The 23482-nt window shown below is 46.4% G+C and overlaps 1 protein-coding gene across 1 annotated transcript in view; it reads left to right on the top strand.

Annotated features, from left to right (window-relative positions):
- Positions 1 to 23482, top strand: part of glis2b (GLIS family zinc finger 2b) — a 108617-nt gene that overhangs the window by 72941 nt on the left and 12194 nt on the right. The window contains exons 3-6 of the mRNA XM_063059446.1: positions 8683 to 8864; positions 10630 to 10800; positions 19131 to 19264; positions 20327 to 20445. Coding sequence (XP_062915516.1) covers positions 8683 to 8864; positions 10630 to 10800; positions 19131 to 19264; positions 20327 to 20445 — 606 coding nt within the window. The remainder of the gene's footprint in view (positions 1 to 8682; positions 8865 to 10629; positions 10801 to 19130; positions 19265 to 20326; positions 20446 to 23482) is intronic.

The raw sequence follows: 23482 nt of genomic DNA, 5'->3' as shown, positions 1-23482 counted from the left end.
GCAGTCTTGATGGGCCAATTCTGCTCTTACCTCTTGTGTTTAACAAGGACCTGCAGAGCTGAGAGATAGTCTCCCTGTTGGTACAGGTGAGAACCTGGTCATGCACTGCTGTCCGCTGGTGGTGCCACTGCTCTCTCAGACCCGGGAGGCAACAACCCCAAAGCCTTAGAACGTTGGCCATTCGGCCCACCATGTCTGTACTGGCCATCATGCCATTTTAAACTAATCTATGCATGTGTTCTATCTTACTCCAGACCTTGCCCCTCCACGTCAGCCTAAATGCCTTTTAACGTCTCCTATTGTATCTGCTTCCACCACTTATGTGTAATTCTAGGCAGGATGTGGAGAAGGTGAGACGGTATGAGGTATAAGGAAAAGTTGGACAAACTTGAGTTGCTTTCCCTAGAGCTTTGCAGGCTGAGAGGAGACCTCAGGACGATATCCATCTACCATCGATCTTCTGGCATAACACTCAGGGACTTGGGCCGTATTATAATTTTTTATAAATTGTTTTGTAACTGTATGTTTTCCTGCTATGATAATTATGTGTCTGGTGTTGTGTGTTGTCTGTGATTATTGGTACTGCCTCTCGCACCTTGGCCCCAGAGGAACATTGTTTCCTGTGGCTGTATTCATGTACATGGTTGAATCATAATTGAACTTGGACTTGATGGTTTTATAATTATGATAGGAGAGGCAGTTAGAATGTTTTCTCCAGAGTAGAAAAGTCAAACACCAGAGGACACGGGGGTTTGGTGAGTGGGGGCAGGTGGATGTGATGTGAGGGACTAAAGTTGATTTTTACTCACAGGGTGTGTAGGTGGCTGGAGTGAGTTACCAGGAGTTGTGGTGGAAGCAGACCGTTTGCTGGAGTTAAAGAGGCTTTTCGATAGACAAATGAATATGAAGGGAGTGGACGGATATGGATGATACACAGGAGGAGGACGTTTAGTATAAATTGGCATCAAGATTGGCACAGCATTGTGGGCTGAATGGCCTGTCTGGTGCTCGGCTTCCCCTGGCAGTATGTTCCTGGCACACAGCACTCACTGCGTGAAAACATCTTCCCCCACGTCTCCTTCAAACCTTTCCCCTCTCACATACGTCCTGTGTCCTCTGGTGTTTAACATTTCCACCCTGGGGGAAAGACTCTGGCTATCTGTCTTACTTAATCCTCTCAGAGTCTGAAATATTTCTGTCCGCTTTCCCTTGGCCTCCTGTGCTCCAGAGAGGGTTTGTCCAACACTCCAGGCAACAGCTTGGTGAGAGATAACCGCTCAGGGCAACGTGTTAGCATAACGCTATTAAAGCGGAGGTGACCCAGGTTCAATTCCCACCGTTGCCTTTAAGGAGTTTGTATATTCTCCCCGTGACTGTACCGGTTTTCTCTGGGTGCTCCAGTTTCCGCCCATATTTTGAAGACCTACAGATTAGAGTTAGCAAATTGTGGGCATGCTATGTTATCACTGGAAGCATGGCAATACTTGACAATACTCGCTGACTTGATTTGACACAAACAACACACTTTGTGGTATGTTTTGATGTACCTGTGACAAATATAGCTAATGTTTATCTTTATTAACAAACCTTGAAAACCTTGAAATCTTACAACTGAATGTGTAAAAAGAGCAAAGAACTCAGGGTGCAGGCGAACCAATCATTTAAACTAGTGCAGTTCTTCAATGCAACTAATAATGGGATTGATTCCTCAAAGCAGAACATTGGAAAGTTCTAACTTTCATAGACTCTGGTCAGATCTCCCTTGAAGTCTTTTCTCTGTATTAAAGAGACACAGGTACACTGGTGAAGACCATAAGACCATAAGACAAAGGAGCAGAAGTAGGCCATTCAGTCCATCGAGTCTACTCCGCCATTTTATCATGAGCTGATCCATTTTATCCTATTTAGTCCCACTGCCCCGCCTTCTCACCATAACCTTTGATGCCCTGGCTACTCAGATACCTATCAATCTCTGCCTTAAAGACACCCAATGACTTGGCCTCCACTGCTGCCTGTGGCAACAAGTTCCATAGATTCACCACCCTCTGACTAAAAAAATTTTTTCGCATTTCTGTTCTGAAAGGGCGCCCTTCAATCCTGGAGGTTAACTTTAAGGGAATCCTGTACGAGGACTCCCAAGTCCCGTTGCATCTCAGAACTTTGAATTCTTTCCCCATTTAAATAATAGTCTGCCCGTTTATTTTTTCTGCCAAAGTGCATAACCATACACTTTCCAACATTGTACTTCATTTGCCACTTCTCTGCCCATTCTTCCAATCTATCCAAGTCTCTCTGCAGACTCTCCGTTTCCTCAGCACTACCAGCCCCTCCACCTATCTTCGTATCGTCAGCAAACTTAGCCACAAAGCCCTCTATTCCATAATCCAAATCGTTGATGTACAATGTAAAAAGAAGCGGCCTCAACACTGATCCCTGTGGAACACCACTGGTAACTAGCAGCCAACCAGAATAGGATCCCTTTATTCCCACTCTCTGTTTCCTGCCAATCAGCCAACGCTCTATCCACGTACGTAACTTTCCTGTAATTCCATGGGCTCTTATCTTGTTAAGCAGCCTCATGTGTGGCACCTTGTCAAAGGCCTTCTGAAAATCCAAATATACAACATCCACTGCATCTCCCTTGTCTAGCCTACTGGTAATTTCCTCAAAAAATTGTAATAGGTTTGTCAGGCAGGATTTTCCTTTAAGGAATCCATGCTGAGTTCTGCCTATCTTGTCATATGCCTCCAGGTACTCTGTAACCTCATCCTTGACAATCGACTCCAACAACTTCCCAACCACCGACGTCAAGCTAACGGGTCTATAATTTCCTTTTTGCTTCCTTGCCCCCTTCTTAAATAGCGGAGTGATATTTGCAATCTTCCAGTCCTCTGGAACCATGCCAGAATCTATCGACTTTTGAAAGATCATCGCTAATGCCTCCGCAATCTCCACAGCTACTTCCTTCAGAACACGAGGGTGCATTTCATCTGGTCCGGGTGATTTATCTACTTTAGCCTATTCAGCTTCCTGAGTACTTTCTCTTTCGTAATTGTGACTGCGCACACTTCTCTTCCCTGCCACCCTTGAGTGTCCGGTATCCTGCTGTCTTCCTCAGTGAAGACTGATGCAAAATACTTGTTCAGTTCCTCTGCTACCTCCTCATCTCCCATTACAATTTCTCCAGTATCATTTTCTATCGGTCCTATATCTACTCTCACCTGTCTTTTACTCTTTATATACTTGAAAAAGCTTTTAGTATCCTCTTCGATATTATTTGCTAGTTTCCTTTCATAGTTAATCTTTTCTCTCTTAATGATCTTCTTGGTTTCCTTTTGTAAGGTTTTAAAGACTTCCCAATCCTCTGTCTTCCCACTAATTTTTGCTTCCTTGTATGCCCTCTCCTTTGCTTTAACTTTGGCTTTGACTTCTCATGTCAACCACGGTTGCATCCTTTTTCCACTCAAAAATTTCTTCTTTTTTGGAATATACCTGTCTTGCACATTCCTCATTTCTCGCATAAACTCCAGCCACTGCTGCTCTGCCGTCTTTCCCGCCAGTGTCTCTTTCCAGTCAACTTTGGCCAGTTCCTCTCTCATGCCACTGTAATTTCCTTTACTCCACTGAAACACCGGCACATCAGATTTCGGCTTCTCTTTTTCTAATTTCACAGTGAACTCAATCATGTTATGATCACTGCCTCCTAAGGGTTCCTTCACCTCAATCTCTCTAATCACCTCCGGTTCATTACACAATACCCAATCCAGCACAGCCGATCCCCAGTGGGCTCAACAACAAGCTGTTCTAAAAAGCCATCTCGCAGACATTCTACAAATTCTCTCTCTTGAGATCCAGTGCCGACCTGATTTTTCCAATCTACTCGCATATTAAAATCCCCTACAATTATCATAACACTGCCCTTCTGACAAGCCTTTTCTATTTCCAGTTGTAATTTGTAGTCCACATCCCTGCAGCTGTTTGGAGGCCTATAAATAACTGCCATCAGGGTCCTTTTACTCCTGCTATTCCTTAGCTCAACCCATAAAGATTCTGCACCTTCCGATCCTATATCACCTCTTTCTAATGATTTAATATCATTTCTTACCAATAAAGCCACGCCTCCCCCTCTGCCTACCTTCCTATCCTTCCGATACACCGTGTATCCTTGGACGTTCAGCTCCCAGAGACATGCATCCTTTAGCCAGGTCTCAGTGATGGCCACAATATCATACCTGCCAATCTGTAGCTGTACGACAAGATCATCCACCTTATTCCTTATGCTGCGTGCATTTAAGTACAACACCTTAAGACCAGTATTTGATACATTTTGCTTTGATTGCCCTACAACTTTATTGCGCTGCAACTCATCCCAATGGCTACACATTTGCCCCATCACCTGCCTGTCTTTCCTGACATCTTTACTGCTCACTATCTTAGATTTATTTCTGTTTTCCCCTTCCTCCACTCTATCATTCCGGTTCCCATCCCCCTGCCAAATTAGTTTAAACCCTCCCTAACAGCTCTATTAAACCTTCCCGCCAGGAAATTGGTCCCCTTCGGGTTCAGGTGTAACCTGTCCTTTTTGAACAGGTCATACTTCCCCCAGAAGAGATCCCAATTATCCAAGAATCTGAAGCCCTGCCCCCTACACCAGTCTCTCAGCCACGCATTCATCTGCCTGATCCGACTACTCTTGCCCTCGCGAGCACGTGGCACAGGTAGCAATCCCGAGATTACTACCCTGGAGGTCCTGCTTATCAGCTTCCTTCCTAACTCCTGGAAATCTCTCTTCAGGACCTCCTCCTTCGTCCTATCTATGTCATTGGTACCAACATGTACCAAGACAACTGGCTGCTCACCCTCCCCCTTCAGAATATTCAGGACCCGTTCCGAGACATCCCGTACCCTGGCACCTGGGAGGCAACACACCATGCAGGTATCTCTGTCAGGCTCACAGAATCTCCTGTCTGTTCCCCTGACTATGGAATCCCCCACGACTACTGCATTTCTCTTCACCTGAAAGTGAGATAAAAGATTACAGTGAATGAAAGGCAAAGCATCAATTTGGAAATAAATGCTTCACTTCAAAGGAACAGACTATTAATTGATAATATTCTTATTCTAGCTTCTTCCCCCAAGGGTCTTGGCCTGAAATGCCGACTGTTTATTCCCGTCCATTGATGATGCTTGACCCGCTGAGTTCCTCCATCATTTTTGTGTGTGCTACTCCAGATTTCCAGCATATGCAGAATCTTACGTGTTAATGAATAATATGCGATGCTTGGATGTATTAGTAGATGTGTATTGAGTTAGCTTAAAATTATGTTGAACTGTTATAAAAGGCAGATGATGTTTCTTCACAAACACTGGAGATTCTGTGCATCCACAGCAACACACACACAATCTGGAGGAACTCAGCAGGCCAGGTATCATCTATAGAAAAGGGTAAACAGTCGATGATTTGGGCTGAGACCCTTCATCAGGACTGGAAAGGAAGGGAGAAAATGTGAGAAGGACATTTTGACAGTTTCTTAATCAAAATCAGGTTTATTTTCCTGTGGTAGTCTGCCTCAGTGACTATTGCCAGTAGCACTTACACCTACTGTGATAAAGTCTTTGAGCGGTTGGTGATAAAGCATATCAATTCCTGCATGAGAAGCAACTTGGATCGGCTCCAATTTTCCTCTCGTCACAACAGATCAATAGCAGATGCCTTTTCACTGGCTCTTCACTCAACCCTGGAGCATCTGGACAATGAGGATGCATACATCACGATGCTCTTCATTGACTCCAGCTCAGCATTCAGTACTAATATCTCCTCAAAACTAATCAACAAGCTCCACGACCCAGGCCTCAATACCTCCTTGTGCAATTGGTTCTTTGGTTTCCTCACTTGCAGACCCCAGTCCTTTCAGATTGGCAACAACATCTCTTCCACAATTTCCCTCAGCATAGGTGCGCCCCAAGGCTGTGTGCTCAGCCCCCTGCTCCCACTCACTTTACACTTATGACTGTGTGGCTGAGCACAGCTCCAATACCATATTAACATTTGCTGATGACACCACTGTCGAAGGCTGAATCAAAGGCAGTGATCAATCAGCACAAAGGAGGGAGATTGAAAATCTGCCTGAGCATGGCACAACTGCAGCCTCTTATCCAATGTCAGCAAGACTAAAGAGCTGATTACTGACCTCAGGAGGAGTAAGCTGGAGATCCATGAGCCAGTCCTCATCAGGGATTCAGAGGTGGAGAGGGGCAGCAACTTTGAATTCCTTGGTGTTATCATTTCAGAGGCCCAGTGTGTAAGTGCCATTACAAAGAAACCACAGGAGTTTGTAGTAGTAGTAGTACTAGTCACACTTTATTGATCCCGGGAGAAATTGGTTTTCATTACAGTTGCCCCAACCAAGAATAGAGTGTAAATATAGCAATGTAAAACCATAAATAATTAGGTAGTAATATGTAAATTATGCCAGGAAATAAGTCCAGGACCAGCCTATTGGCTCAGGGTGTCTGACCCTCCAAGGGAGGAGTTGTAAAGTTTGATGGCCACAGGCAGGAATGACTTCCTATGACACTCAGTGCTGCATCTCGGTGGAATGAGTCTCTGGCTGAATGTACTCCGGTGCCCACCCAGTACATTATGGAGTGGATGGGAGACATTGACCAAGATGGCATGCAACTTGGACAGCATCCTCTTTTCAGACACCACTGTCAGAGAGTCCAGTTCCATCCCCACAACATCACTGGCCTTACGAATGAGTTTGTTGATCCTGTTGGTGTCTGCTACCCTCAGCCTGCTGCCTCAGCACACAACAGCAAACATGATAGCACTGGCCACCACAGACTCGTAGAACATCCTCAGCATCGTCCGGCAGATGTTAAAGGACTTCAGTCTCCTCAGGAAATAGAGACGGCACTGACTCTTCTTGTAGACAGCCTCAATGTTCTTTGACCAGTCCAGTTTATTGTCAATTTGTATCCCCAGGTATTTGTAATCCTCCACCATGTCCACACTGACCCCCTGGATGGAAACAGGGGTCAGCGGTACCTTAGCTCTCCTCAGGTCTACCACCAGCTCCTTAGTCTTTTTCACATTAAGTTGCAGATAATTCTGCTCTCACCATGTGACAAAGTTTCCTACCGTAGCCCTGTACTCAGCCTCATCTCCCTTACTGATGCATCCAACTATGGCAGAGTCATCAGAAAACTTCTGAAGATGACAAGACTCTGCAGTAGTTGAAGTCCGAGGTGTAAATGGTGAAGAGAAAGGGAGACAAGACAGTCCCCTGTGGAGCCCCAGTGCTGCTGATCACTCTGTCGGACACACAGTGTTGCAAGCACACGTACTGTGGTCTGCCAGTCAGGTAATCAAGAATCCATGACACCAGGAAAGCATCCACCTGCATCGCTGTCAGCTTCTCCCCCAGCAGAGCAGGGCGGATGGTGTTGAACGCACTGGAGAAGTCAAAAAACATGACCCTCACAGTGCTCGCTGGCTTGTGAAGATTCAGCATGACATCTCAGACTTCGACAAACTTCTGTAGATGTGTGGTGGAGAATATATCAACTGGTTGCATCACGGCCTGCTAGGAAACAACAATATTCTTGAACGAAAAGTAGTGGATATGGCCCATTCCTTCATGGGTAAAATGCTCCCCACAATTGAGCACATATACATGGAATGCTATTGCAGGAAAGAAGCATCCATCCCCTGTAACTCCCACCATGCAGGCCATTCTCACAGCTGCCATTGGGAAGGAGGTACAGGAGCCTCAGGACCCACACAACCAGGTTCAGAAACTGTTATTACTCTTCAAACAGTTATTACCCCTCAACCATCAAGAAGGAGGTCCAGGAGCCTCAGGACCCACACCACCAGGTTCAGGAACAGTTATCACACCTCAAACATCAGGCTCCTGAACCAGAGAGGATAACTTCACTCATCTTCTCTTGCTCATCATTGAACTGTTCCCAAAACTTTCAAGGACTTTTCATCTTATGTTCTCAATGTTTAATGCTTACTTATTATTACTCTTTCCTTTTCCTTTTGTATTTGCTCATTTTGTTGTCTTTCTGAACATTGATTGTCTGTCCTTTTGGGTGTAGTTTTTCAATGATTTTATTGTGTTTCCTGTACTTACTGTGAATCCCCACAAGAAAATAAACCTCAGGGTTGTATATGGTGACATATATGTACTTCGATAATTTTTGAGCTTTGAGATATGCTATGAAATTTGTTATTTAGTGACAGCAGTAGTCCAATACATAAATTCACTATAAATTACAATAAGAATATATAAAATTAATGACGGATGCCATATTTGGGCCTAGATCTTTCATTAGGACAGGAAAGGGGAAGAAGCCAGAACAATAAAAGTAAGAATATTATGTATTAATAGTCTCTGTTCATTTCAAGTGAATCTTTGCTTTGTTTTTCATTCACTATAATCTTTTATTTCACTTTCACCAGTGTACCTGTGTCTCAAGGGTCATGGCCTGAAATATCAACCGTTTATTCCTCACCATAGATGGTGACCTGCTGAGTTCCTCCAGTGTTTAGTGTTTAGCTTATCCACAACCAGTACCTACATTCCGTTAATATATATTGAGTGTGTTGATGAGAATCCAAGCACACCATTACAATCCTACCCCTTTCTCACACAACTGTTCTTGTTCCAGGTCCTTTTATGGTCTCCCAGGCTGACGAGAAGCAGGACTCCCGCTACTCTCCATCCCAGAGCTCTGTATCCATCGTGGACCTGAGCCTCTCCCCTGGATCTGCCCTCGATTCGCCCCCCAGCTCTGCCCTGCTGCCTGACGAGTTGCAGAATGGTGGTGAAGATTCTCCAGGTGTTGGGACCGTAAGTGTTTGAGGCCCAAAGGGGGTCCCCATTCTAACCACTTTTTACAGGAGCACTGCAGAGTGTGCTGACCAGCTGCTTCACTGTTTGGTATGGGAATTGCAAGCCAGCTGAACTCAAACACTTCAAGGGATTGTGAGGACTGGTGAGAAGATCATTGGGGTCTCTCTTCCACCCAACAAAAACATTTATCCAGAGCCCTTCGCATTGTCAATGATTTCTCCCGTCTGTCCCACAATCTCTTTGTCCCCCTGCCATCCAGCAGAAGGTACTGTAGCATTAAGATGAGGACTGATAGGGAGGGAAGTGGCTTCTTCCCCCAGGCCATGAGATTATTGAACTCCGTGCTACCACCCAGAAATCATCACCACCAGTAACATTACACTGTTTACTTTTTGGCTTGTGTTGTAAATGCACTTGATGCTAAATGTCAGTCTCTGGAATAGATTTAATTCTTTGTTAATTTATTTGTGGTAATATTACTTTATATGTTGTGTGTGAGTTATATGTAGTGTGTTGTTCACCTTGGTCTGGAGGAACGTAGTTTTGTTTAGTGATATACATGTGTATGGTTGAATGACAATAAACTGAAATTGAACTTGACATTGAGTGGGGCTGCACAGTGATCCCACTGCCCCAAGACGACAGTGACATCTTGGCAGACTGACCTGCCATCACACAGCGGTCTGGCCATTGTGTGTACTGTAGATGTCTGGTCAGTGTCCACAGCTTCCACAGTGGCTCCTCGCAGTTGCATCACATCGACAGCAGATCTGCTCAGCTCTGAGCAGAATCCGACAGTAACTGGTGGTGGAAAAGATTTGGAGGTAAAGGTTTAACTGGAATAGAGGTTCTGTTACTTGCTCAGACCCAACAGTCATGGATCTCCCGGTTAATGGTGGGGTCCAGGGCATTAAAAAATGGTTGGGAACCCCAGGTCTAGACTATTGATCTACAGACAGTTCAAATCCCACATGACATCTGGGGAATTTAAGTTCCATTAATTCACTCAGTCTGGAGTAAAATAACGAGAATCAGGCTTATTACCATTGATACATGTTGTGAAATTTGTTGTTTTTTTGCCATCAGTACAGAACAAGACATAAAAAAATAACTCTAAGATTCAGTAAGAACTAAATATAAAAACTAAATAAGTTGTGGAAAAAGAGCAAAATAGTGAAGTTGAAATCTGGTGGTGGAGAGGAGCAAGCTGTCACTGAGTGTGAATCTTCAGGCTCCTGCTATCTCTTCCTTGATGGTAGTAACGAGAAGAGGGCATATCGTGGGATGGTAGTGACGAGTAGAGGGCATATCCTGGGAGGTGAGAGTCCTTCTTGAGGCATGGCCTGATGAAGATGTCCTCAATGGTGGGGAGGCCAGTGGCCATGACGCAGCTGGCTGATCCTAGAACTCTGCAGCTTTGTCTGATCCTGTGGGTTTACCAATACTCACTGTTACCATCAAGGAAGAAGTACAGAAGCCTGAAGACACACCACACACTCAGCTCATCAGATTTCTGAACGGTCCATCAACACGACCTCACCATTTTGCTCTGTTTTCCACTAATTTACTTATTTTTATTTCTTATTGTAACTTAGTCATTTTTTACATGTATTGCAGCTGATGTAAACGAACAAATTTCATGACATATGTCCCGGATAATAAACCGGATTCTGATTCTGGTAAACCACGCAGCTATTCCAGCTTGTGTACCAGCGTGCAGTCACCCCGATTCCAATGGTGAAGGTTTTATGTGTCTCTGCAGCCGGCCCGTTTTCTGGAGGGGACTCAGAGCTCCCAGACGTTTCAGTTCTTCCTGCCTCTGGGTTCGAGGAGCCCCGTGCATCTGCCATCGTCTTTATTAGTGACGCCCCCTAAGGAGGTGCAGGCCCTGCTCGAGCTCCCGGAAGAACAGCTGGCGTGCCGATGGCGCAAGGTAAGACTTGCCTTCGGATGCATACAAGGACTTTGCAAATGGTGCAGCTCAAGGCCAAAAGACTTAACAGCAGAAATAGGCCATTCAGCCCATTGAGTCTGCTACATTATGGCCTATTTATTATCCCTCTCAATCCCATTCTCCTGCTTTTTCCCTCTCCCTCTCCCTTCCTCCTCAAATGCCTTGTCAAAGGCACTTGGCAAGGTCCCACATGGGAGGTTGGTCAAGAAGGTTCTGTCGCTTGGCATTCAAGATGGAGTAGTAAATTGGATTAGACATTGGCTTTGAGGGAGAAGCCAGAGAGTGGTAGTGATTGCAGACATCCCACCCTGCAAAAACTCATTTCAGGGAGGTAGCACCATCAATTTGCAGGAGACTTCCGGGAGAGGTGGGATGTCTGCAATAGAGTAGCTCCTTAGCAGCTAGCCAGCTAGTTTAAATAACGTTAGCTATGCTAATGAACGAATGACACCTGTTAAACTCACCTCAACATGTCTTTTACAGTCTTAACCCACCATGGGCAATAGAAAAGTCACTGTTGCAAACAGTGCAGCGAGCAACACTGTCATTATTTTGACCCCTATTAGGCAGGGGTACACTTTAGTGTAGTCTGGGGTGACGTACATTTTATATTTTCTTTGGAACACTCTGCAATGGCGCGCTCTCGCTCGCTGGCTCTCTCTCATGGTCGCTAGCGCGCTCTCTCTTGCTTTTCTCTCGCTCGCTCTCAAAAAAATTGATTTCCATGATATTGTATATAATTTGCGGACATCAGGGAGCCACTATTAATATGCGGGAGACTCCCGGAAGATTCCGGGAGAGGTGGGATGTCTGTGATTGGAGGCCTGTGACTAGTGCAGAGCCGCAGGCATCAGTGCTGGGTCTGTTGTTGTTTGTCATCTGTATCAATGATCTGGATGATAATGTGGTTAATTGGATCAGCCAATCTGTGGATGACACCAAGATAAGGGGTGTAGTGGACAGCGAGAAGGCTATCATAGCTTGCAGAGAGATCTTCAACAGCTGGAAAAACGGGCTGCCAAACAGCAGATCAAATTTAATGCAGACGAGTACAAGGTATTGCACCTTGTTAGGAGCACCCCGGGTAGGCCTTACACGGTGAATGGTAGTGCACCAAGGAGTGTGGTAGAACAAAGGGATCTCGGGAACACAGGTACATAATTTGTTGAGAATGCCATCACAGGTAGATAGGGTCATAAAGAAAGCTTTTGGCACATTGACCTTCACAAATCAAAGTACTGAGTACAGGAAATGCGATGTTATGTTGAATTTGTATAAGACATTGGTGAGGCCTAATTAGGAGTATTGTGTGCAGTTTCAGCCACCTTTCTACAGGAAAGATGTAACTAAGGTTGAAAGAGTACAGAGAAAATTTTTACAAGGATGTTGTCGGGTCTGGACGACCTGAGTTATAAAGAAAGATTGAATGGATTAGATTAGGTTATGAAGACACACAGTCCTCTTTTATTGTCGTTTAGTAATGCAAGAAATGATACAATATTTCCTCCGGTGTGATATCACAAAACACAGGACAGACCAAGACTGAAAAAAACTAACAAAACCACATAATTATAACATATAGTTACAACAGTGCAACAATACCATAACTTGATGAAGAAGTCCATGAGCACGGTAAATGTTCAAACTCTCTTAAATCTGGTGAACCTTCTTTGTACTCCCTCTATGGCAAGGATGTCTTTCCTCAGATTAGGGGACCAAAACTGCACACAATACTCTAGGTGTGGTCTCACCAAGGCCTTGTACAACTGCAGTAGTACCTCCCTGCTCCTGTACTCGAATCCTCTCGCTATAAATGCCAGCATACCGTTCGCCTTTTTCACCGCCTGCTGTACCTGCATGCCCACTTTCAATGACTGGTGTATAATGACACCCAGGTCTCGTTGCACCTCCCCTTTTCCTAATTGGTCTCCATTCAGATAATAATCTGTTTTCCTGTTTTTGCCACCAAAGTGGATAACTTCACATTTATCCACATTAAATTGCATCTGCCATGAATTTGCCCACTCACCCAACCTATCCAAGTCACCCTGCATCCTCTTAGCATCCTCCTCACTGCTAACACTGCCGCCCAGCTTCGTGTCATCCGCAAACTTGGAGATGCTGCATTTAATTCCCTCATCCAAGTCATTAATATATATTGTAAACAACTGGGGTCCCAGCACTGAGCCTTGCGGTACCCCACTAGTCACTGCCTGCCATTCTGAAAAGGTCCCGTTTATTCCCACTCTTTGCTTCCTGTCTGCTAACCAATTCTCTATCCACATCAATACCTTACCCCCAATACCATGTGCTTTAAGTTTGCACACTAATTTCCTGTGTGGGACCTTGTCAAAAGCCTTTTGAAAATCGAAATATACCACATCCACTGGTTCTCCCCTATCCACTCTACTAGTTACATCTTCAAAAAATTCTATGAGATTCGTCAGACATGATTTTCCTTTCACAAATCCATGCTGACTTTGTCCGATGATTTCACCGCTTTCCAAATGTGCTGTTATCACATCTTTGATAACTGACTCCAGCAGTTTCCCCACCACCGACGTTAGGCTAACCGGTCTATAATTCCCTGGTTTCTCTCTCCCTCCTTTTTTAAAAAGTGGGGTTACATTAGCCACCCTCCAATCCTCAGGAACTAGTCCAGAATATAACGAGTTTTGAAAAATTATCACTAATGCATCCACTATTTCTTGGGCTACTTCCTTAAGCACTCTGGGATGCAGACCATCTGGCCCTGGGGATTTATCTGCCTTCAATCCCTTCAATTTACCCAACACCACTTCCCTACTAACATGTATTTTGCTCAGTTCCTCCATCTCACTGGACCCTCTGTCCCCTACTATTTCTGGAAGATTATTTATGTCCTCCTTAGTGAAGACAGAACCAAAGTAATTATTCAATTGGCCTGCCATGTCCTTGCTCCCCATAATCAATTCACCTGTTTCTGTCTGCAGGGGACCTACATTTGTCTTTACCAGTCTTTTCCTTTTTACATATCTATAAAAGCTTTTACAGTCAGTTTTTATGTTCCCTGCCAGTTTTCTCTCATAATCTTTTTTCCCCTTCCTAATTAAGCCCTTTGTCCTCCTCTGCTGAACTCCGAATTTCTCCCAGTCCTCAGGTGAGCCACCTTTTCTGGCTAATTTGTATGCTTCTTCTTTGGAATTGATACTATCCCTAATTTCCCTTGTCAGCCACGGGTGCACTACCTTCCTTGATTTATTCTTTTGCCAAACTGGGATGAACAATTGTTGTAGTTCATCCATGCAATCTTTAAATGCTTGCCATTGCATATCCACTGTCAATCCTTTAAGTGTCATTTGCCAGTCTATCTTAGCTAATTCACGTCTCATACCTTTAGAGTTACCCCTCTTTAAGTTCAGAACCTTTGTTTCTGAATTAACTATGTCACTCTCCATCTTAATGAAGAATTCCACCATATTATGGTCACTCTTACCCAAGGGGCCTCTCACGACAAGATTGCTAATTAACCCTTCCTCATTGCTCAATACCCAATCTAGAATAGGCTGCTCTCTCGTTGGTTCCTCGACATGTTGGTTCAAAAAACTATCTCGCATACATTCCAAGAAATCCTCTTCCTCAGCACCTTTACCAATTTGGTTCACCCAATCTACATGTAGATTGAAGTCACCCATTATAACTGCTGTTCCTTTATTCAAGCATTTCTAATTTCCTGTTTAATACCATCTCCGACCTCACTACTACTGTTAGGTGGCCTGTACACAACTCCCACCAGCGTTTTCTGCCCCTTAGTGTTACGCAGCTCTACCCATATTGATTCCACATCTTCCCGGTTTATGTCCTTCCTTTCTATTGCGTTAATCTCATCTTTAACCAGCAACGCCACCCCACCTCCCCTTCCTTCACGTCTATCCCTCCTGAATATTGAATATCCCTGAACGTTGAGCTCCCATCCTTGGTCACCCTGGAGCCATGTCTCTGTGATCCCAACTATGTCATAATCATTAATAACAATCTGCACTTTCAATTCATCCACCTTGTTACGAATGCTCCTTACATTGACACACAAAGCCTTCAGGCGCTCTTTTACAACTCTCTTAGCCCTTATACAATTATGTTGAAAAGTGGCCCTTTTTGATGCTTGCCCTGGATTTGTCGGCCTGCCACTTTTACTTTTCTCCTTTGTACTTTTTGCTTCTACCCTCACTTTACACCCTTCTGTTTCTCTGCACTGGTTCCCATCCCCCTGTTGTGAACTAACCTCCTCTCGCCTAGCCTCTTTAATTTGATTCCCACCCCCCAACCATTCTAGTTTAAAGTCACCTCAGTAGCCCTCGCTAATCTCCCTGCCAGGATATTGGTCCCCCTAGGATTCAAGTGTAACCCGTCCTTTTTGTACAGGTCACGCCTGCGCCAAAGGGGTCCCAATGATCCAAAAACTTGAATCCCTGCCCCCTGCTCCAATCCCTCAGCCACGCATTTATCCTCCACCTCATCGCATTCCTACTCTCACTGTCGCGTGGCACAGGCAGTAATCCCGAGATTACTACCTTTGCGGTCCTTTTTCTCAACTCCCTTCCTAGCTCCCTATATTCTCCTTTCAGGACCTCATCCCTTTTCCTACCTATGTCATTGGTACCTATATGTACCACGACCTCTGGCTCCTCACCTTCCCACTTCAGGATATCTTGAACACGATCAGAAATATCCCGGACCCTGGCACCAGGGAGGCAAACTACCATCCGGGTCTCTGGACTGCGTCCACAGAATTGCCTATCTGACCCCCTTACTATCGAGTCCCCTATCACAACTGCCTTCCTCTTCCTTGCCCTACCCTTCTGAGCTACAGGGCCAGACTCTGTGCCGGAGGCACGGCCACTGTCGCTTCCCCCGGGTAAGCTGTCCCCCCCAACAGTACTCAAACAGGAGTACCTATTGTCAAGGGGCACAGCCACCGGGGTACTCTCTAGTACCTGACTCTTCCCCTTCCCCCTCCTAACCGTGACCCACTTGTCTGCCTCCCGTGGCCCCGGTGTGACCACCTGCCTGTAACTCCTATCAACTCCTCACTCTCCCTGACCAGACGAAGGTCATCAAGCTGCAGCTCCAGTTCCGTAACGTGGTCCCTTAGGAGCTGCATCTCGATGCACTTGGCGCAGATGTAGACGTCCGGGAGGCTTGGAGTCTCCAGGGCCTCCCACATCCGACACCGAGAACAACAAACTGCCCTCACACTCATACTGCCCCTCTCCTCAAATAACAGCAGAAAATGAAAACCAAACCTTCCTCGCCTCGCCCGTTTCCACCTAAGCCCGTTGAGCCAAAGCCCTTAAACCTTCACTCTGCTCCCGGCTCACTCCGCCACCCGCAAACTACGCTGCCCACTCTATGAGGCTCTGTTCCTTTTAAATCTGCCGTGCTGCACTGCCCGACGTCACACGCCTGCGCAGTCCCGCCTCTCTGAACGCCGTTGGAGAAAAAAACCCGAAAATTTCAAAAATGTCTTCCTCCACACTCCCGCTCCGACTCTCAGACTTCCTTCTTCGATTCCTGGGATGGCAGGACTTTCATATGAAGAAAGACTGGATGAACTGGGCTTGTACTCGTTGGAATTTAGAAGATTGAGGGGGGATCTGATTGAAACGTATAAAATCCTAAAGGGATTGGACAGGCTAGATGCAGGAAGATTATTCCCGATGTAGGGGAAGTCCAGAACGAGGGGTCACAGTTTGAGGATAAAGGGGAAGCCTTTTAGGACCGAGATTAGGAAAAACTTCTTCATATAGAGAGTGGTGAATCTGTGGAACTCTCTGCCACAGGAAACAGTTGAGGCCAGTTCATTGGCTATATTTAAGAGGGAGTTAGATATGGCCCTTGTGGCTACAAGGGTCAGGGGGTATGGAGGGAAGGCTGGGGCGGGGTTCTGAGTTGGATGATCAGCCATGATCATAATAAATGGCGGTGCAGGCTTGAAGGACCGAATGGCCTACTCCTGCACCTATTTTCTATGTTTCTATGTAACCCACATCTCACGCAGACGGGAGAAGGAAGAAAACTCTCCCTGCCATGCCCGACCACAGTCCGACTCTGAGTCGTCTGAAAACTTCGAGCTCTGGTCAGCCCTCCGACACCGAGTACTGAGCAGCACCTCTGTCCGAACGATTCAACCTCAATCTCAGTCACCAAAAGCAGGCAAAGCCGGGGATTTTGAGGCCTACCCTCCGAAAGCAGCAAACGAGAGTTTCAGAAATTTCTCCAGATGTTCCTCTCCATCAATTATTCCTTTATTAGGACTTTATTCCTTGGAACATTGAAGGTCGAGGGGAGGTTCGATAGAGGTATACAGAATCATGAGTGGTACAGATAGTGTAAATGCAAGCAGGCTTTTTCCACTGAGGTTAGGTAAGACTACAACTAGAGGTCTTGGGTAAAGGTTGAAAGGTGAAAAGCTTAAGGGGAACATGAGGGGAAACGTCTTCACTCAGAGGGTTGTGAGAGTGTGGAACGAGCTGCAAGTGCAGGTTGTGCATGTGAGCTTGATTTCAATGTTGAAGAGAAGTTTGGTTAGGTACGTAGATTGTAAGGATATAGAGGGCTATGGTCCGGGTGCAGGTCGATGGGAGTAGACAGTGTATCTGGTTTGGCATCGACTGAAGGGGCCAAGGAGCCTGTTTCTGTGCCGTACTTTTCTATGACTCCAATGGGATTGAGAGGGCTAGTAAATCAGCCATGATGGAATGGCAAGGTTGACTCAATGGGCCAAATGGCCTCATTCAGCTCCTATGTCTAATGGTCAAAGTCGAAGTAAATTTATTATCAAAGTATGTGGACATCACCATACACTACCTGGAGGTTCAGGCAATCATAGGAAAATAAAGACATACAATGGAATTGGTGAAAAACTATAGACTAATAGCTAGGCGCTCAGTGTATTTGCTTGGATTGAACATCAGTTATCAACTAGAAGGCAGGGAGTTGGAATAAATGGGTATCTAGTCAAGTGTTTCAAGGGTCAAACCGTAACCCTCGATTATATACTAACTATCATAATGACATGGAGGAAGGGGAGCAGGCAAGGTGTGTGTAGACAGAATTGGCTTGATCATTTAAGGCAGACGGTGGTTGTAGATGGAGCAAAGTCTGTCTGGAGGTCTCAAAAATAGTGAGGTAGTTTTCAGAATGCTTTTAAAAATGTTGGCAAGGGGAAGAAGCTGTTCCTGAATAGTGATGAAAGCTGTTGGCCTGAAGCAATAGCCTCCCTCATCAGGGAGCCTCAGCACCTTGGCTGTGCTCTTTCCTCACTGCTGGCATCTGGAAAAAGGTACAGGAGCCTCAGTACTCACTCACACCACCAGGTCCAGGAACGGTTATTACCCGTCAGCGATTCAGGAACAGCTTCTTCCCCTCTCTTCCCCTCTGCCATCCGATTTCTGAATGGACATTCAACCCATGAACACGACCTCACTACTTTGTTATTTTTGTTTTTGCACTATGTATTTAACTATTTAATATATATACATACGTACTGTAATTCACAGTATTTTTCCTCTCTATTGTTATGTATTGCATTGTGCTGCTGCCACAAGGTTCACAGATTTCACAACATACGCCAGTGATATTAAACCTGATTCTGACTCTGATCCAATCAGGCTCTTGAACCAGAGGGGATAATCACTCAACTTCACTCACCCCATCCTTGAAACACTCCCACAGCCAATGGACTCACTTTCAAAGACTTCATCTCATGTTTTAGATTTTATCGCTTATTTATTTTTTATTATTATTTCTTTATTTCTATATTTATTGTCTTTTGCACACTGGTTGAACTCCCAAGCAGGTGCAGGCTTTATTATGGGTATCATTCTACTATGGACTTATTGAGTTATGCCTGCAAGAAAATAAATCTTCGGGTTGTATATGGTGACGTATATGTACTTTAATAAATATTTACTTTGAACTTTGAACTGTTGATTTATTTCTATTGATGCTGCCTGACCTGCTGAGTTGCTCCAACATTTTGTGTGTGTTGCTCTGGATTTCCAGCATCTGCTGAATTTCTTGTGCTTATGATTTGCTGTTCCTGAATCATTGTTTGTGGATCTTCAGATTACACTGACACTTATCTCTTGCTTGGCTGATACGGACAGGTTTTTGAGGTGTGGGAGCTGTTGGTGTGTCAGAGTTTCTGGGTCCACAGGTCTCACATCACACGGCCCTCGTGGTCGTGACATGTTTGGCTGCATTGCCCCTTGGGTTCTCTCTCCTTCCTGACGCCTGACATCTCAGCTGTCTGACCCTTTGTGTTGCAGTGTAACCAGCTGTTTGAATCACTTCAGGATCTGGTCAATCACGTCAACGATTTCCACGTCAAACCGGAGAAGGAAACCGGATACTGCTGCCACTGGGAGGGCTGTGCCCGGAAAGGCAAGGGGTTCAATGCCAGGTACGAAAGATCAGCTTTGTTTGTCACATGTACATCGAGACATATGGTGAAATGCGTCATTTGTGTCGATGACTAACACAGTCCAGGGCTGTGCTGGAGATAGCCTGTAAGTGTTGCCATGCTTCCAGTGCTAATGTAGCATGCCCACACGTCTCTAACCATACGTCTTTGGAACGTGGGCGGAAACTGGAGCACCCAGAGAAAACTCACCTGGTCACAGGGAGAACGTACAGACTCTGTACAGGCAGCGGTGGGAATTGAACTCGGATCGCTGGGACTGTAAATCGTTACGTCCAGGATTACTGCTAGGGAGGTGAGGTGCGTCAGAAGCACGGTCAGTGTCTCGGCCCGTCTCTTTGTAGTGGATGCATTAGGGTCATGAGAGAAACTCGTAGGTTGGGATATGGACGGAAGCAAAGTGGAGCAATATGTCAAAGGGAAGGGTTAGCTTGGTCAAAAGGTTGGCACACATGGTCGGCCAAACGGTCTGTACTGTGCTGTCATGTTCTCAGTGACCTGAACCGAGAAAAGAAGCAGAATGTCAGGTGTGGTTGGAGTTACATTAATAACCATGTTTTAAAAAGACACGTAGACAGGTGCATAGACAATGTGGATCAAAAGGGACGAGCTTAGATGGGCAGATTGGTCAGCATAGACTGGTTGGGCCGAGTGGCCTGTTTCCATGCTGTGTTGTTCTATAACTCTAAATAATTAAAGGAACAAGGCAGGGGGAGGGAAATTATGCTGGAAGCTGACCAGTTTGCAGGTTCACCAAGGGCAGAGGGGAAGGCAGTTCTCCATTGGTGTGTGACTGTGGAGTGCATGGAAGCTGTTTCTTTTACCTGTCGATCTTTATATGGTACATGGAGCTTAGAAGATTAGTGGGCTATGGGTAACCCTAGGTAATTTCTAAGGTGAGTACATGATTGGCACAGCATTGTGGGCCGAACGGCCTGTATTGTACTGTAGGTTTTCTATGTTTCTGTATTTTATCGATGGGTTCTCGGAGGTCTCAGTGGTCATGTTCTGCTGGGGATCTGACGTTTTCCTTCCCATCCGTAGGTACAAGATGTTGATTCACATCCGAACTCACACCAACGAGAAGCCTCATCGCTGCCCAACCTGTAACAAGAGCTTCTCCCGGCTGGAGAACCTGAAAATCCACAACCGCTCACACACAGGTGAGATGCTGGCCAAGGGCCACAGGTCAGAGAGATGATGGGCTCGGCAGGGTTGAGTTGACTTGACAAAGGTGGATAAGGTGATAAGACATGCTGTAGATCCAGGGGACAGACAGAGAACTCTTACCAAGACGGAAATGGCCAAAATCAGCGGGCGTACTTTGAAGGTCACTGGAGGAAAGTATAGGGGGGATGTTACATCTTTTCCTCCCCCCCCCCGCTTTCCGCAGGGATCGCTCCCTACGCGACTCCCTTGTCCATTTGTCCCCCCCCATCCCTCCCCACTGATCTCCCTCCTGGCACTTATCCGTGTAAGCGGAACAAGTGCTACACATGCCCTTACACTTCCTCCCTCACCACCATTCAGGGCCCCAGGCAGTCCTTCCAGGTGAGGTGACACTTCACCTGTGAGTCGACTGGGGTGATATACTGCATCCGGTGCTCCCGATGTGGCCTTCTATATATTGGCGAGACCCGACGCAGACTGGGAGACCGCTTTGCTGAACATCTACGCTCTGTCCGCCAGAGAAAGCAGGATCTCCCAGTGGCCACACATTTTAATTCCACATCCCGTTCCCATTCTGACATGTCTATCCACGGCCTCCTCTACTGTAAAGATGAAGCCACACTCAGGTTGGAGGAACAACACCTTTCATTCCATCTGGGTAGCCTCCAACCTGATGGCATGAACATCGACTTCTCTAACTTCCGCTAAGGCCCCACCTCCCCTTCGTACCCCATCTGTTATTTATTTTTATGCACACATTCTTTCTCTCACTCTCCTTTTTCTCCCTCTGTCCTTCTGAATATACCCCTTGCCCATCCTCTGGGATCCCCCCCTGCCCCTCCTTGTCTTTCTTCCCGGACCTCCTGTCCCATGATCCTCTCGTATCCCTTTTGCCTATCACCTGTCCAGCTCTTGGCTCTATCCCTCCCCCTCCTGTCTTCTCCTATCATTTTGGATCTCCCCCTCCCCCTCCAACTTTCAAATCTCTTACTAGCTCTTCCTTCAGTTAGTCCTGACGAAGGGTCTCGGCCTGAAACGTCGACTGCACCTCTTCCTAGAGATGCTGCCTGGCCTGCTGCGTTCGCCAGCAACTTTGATGTGTGTTGCTTGAAATTCCAGCATCTGCAGAATTCCTGTTGTTTGCGTTTTTAAATTCACTACAGCGAAGCCTCTTCCGGTGATGCCTACACCGAAGAAGTTTAGATCCTCTCTTCGACGGGAGTTCAGTGAAACCATCTCTCACTGCTCCCCATCTGTAATTTCTTCGGCTCTCAACTTTTTGACCACACTTTGACTCAGACTCGCTATCACAGCCATATATCCTTTCTTGGAACGTGCCTCCGTCGCCAACTTACTCCAGTTGGCTTTAGGATTCATTTCCAAGCCTCTCAATTTGGACCTTCTGAGGATCCCAGGTACTCACATATTATTGACTCTGCCTCTCGCCGCTTCTCCCGTCAAGCTCTGAAGGCGACGCTCTCCGCCATGAGGAGGTACTTGGTGTCCCTATCCCAGACCCTTCCACACCTTCGGGACACTTTCTTCGCCGTCTGTAATGGTCCTACCCGTTATTTCATCCTCCGTCGGATTCACACCTGCAATCGCCGTTTTTTTGACTTTGTCATGTCAAAGATCGCAAGATCCTACATCTACGGACTCCAGAGCCTGCCGGCCCCGACGCTAGCAGGCATGAACTTTCAATTGCGGCCCCTGCCATTGATCTCGGCGGCTCCAACACCTCAGGACATATTCAAAACCCGGACTCCAGCAACGACCATGGACACCTTCACAGCGATCGCGCAACCACCAACTGCGACTCCAGCCTTGAACTCCAGGCCGGGTCTTTATGTGCTGCTGTTGTGACTCCCGTCTCCCCTTCCCCCACCACCACTCTGCAACTCCGTCTCCCTCAGATCCCACCGTCAGCTCCTGGGCCCTCAGAGGCTCCATCTTCCTCTCACCCCAACCCTCCCCTCTCCATTGACACCCCCAGCCTCCCCCCTCCCCCCTCTGATCCCAGCTCTCATCCGTGCCGGGTCTTTACCATCCCCTCCGACCTTCAACTGTCGGAGGCAGAACGCTCTGTTCTCAGTAAGGGCCTCACGTTTGTCCCCCTTCGCCCACACCTCAGCGAGTTCCGTGTTCGCCATGATGCGGAACTTTTCTTCCACCGTCTCCGTCTCCGAGCCTACTTCTTCGGCAAGGACTCTTCCACCCCCACCGATGACCCCTTCTCCCGTCTTCAACCCTCCTCTTCTTCATGGACACCCCGCTCTGGTCTTCTGCCTGCTCTGGATCTCTTTATTGCCAACTGCCGACGGGACATCAACCGTCTCGACTTCACCGCACCTTGTCCCCATTCCAACCTCACTCCTTCGGAACGCTCTGCTCTCCACTCCCTCCGCACTAATCCTAACATTATTATTAAACCCGCTGATAAAGGGGGTGCTGTTGTAGTCTGGCGTACTGACCTCTACCTTGCCGAGGCACAGCAACAACTCGCGGATACCTCCTCTTATTTACCCCTCGATCGTGACCCCACTAAGGAGCACCAGGCCATTGTCTCCCACACCATCACCGACTTTATCCGCTCAGGGGATCTCCCATCCACTGCTACCAACCTTATAGTTCCCACACCCCGCACTTCCCGTTTCTACCTCCTACCCAAGATCCACAAACCTGCCTGTCCTGGCAGACCTATTGTCTCAGCTTGCTCCTGCCCCACCGAACTCATTTCTGCATACCTCGACACTGTTTTATCACCCCTTGTTCAATCCCTTCCTACCTATGTTCGTGACACTTCTCATGCTCTTAAACTTTTCGATGATTTTAAGTTCCCTGGCCCCCACCGCTTTATTTTCACCATGGATGTCCAGTCCTTATATACTTCCATCCCCCATCAGGAAGGTCTCAAAGCTCTATGCTTCTTTTTGGATTCCAGACCTAATTCGTTCCCCTCTACCACCACTCTGCTCCGTCTAGCGGAATTAGTCCTTACTCTTAATAATTTCTCCTTTGGCTCCTCCCACT

The sequence above is a fragment of the Mobula hypostoma genome, chromosome 9 (genome assembly GCF_963921235.1).
Source record: "Mobula hypostoma chromosome 9, sMobHyp1.1, whole genome shotgun sequence".
NCBI classification, from domain to species: domain Eukaryota; kingdom Metazoa; phylum Chordata; class Chondrichthyes; order Myliobatiformes; family Myliobatidae; genus Mobula; species Mobula hypostoma.
This window is presented reverse-complemented; position numbering and strand designations above follow the sequence as displayed.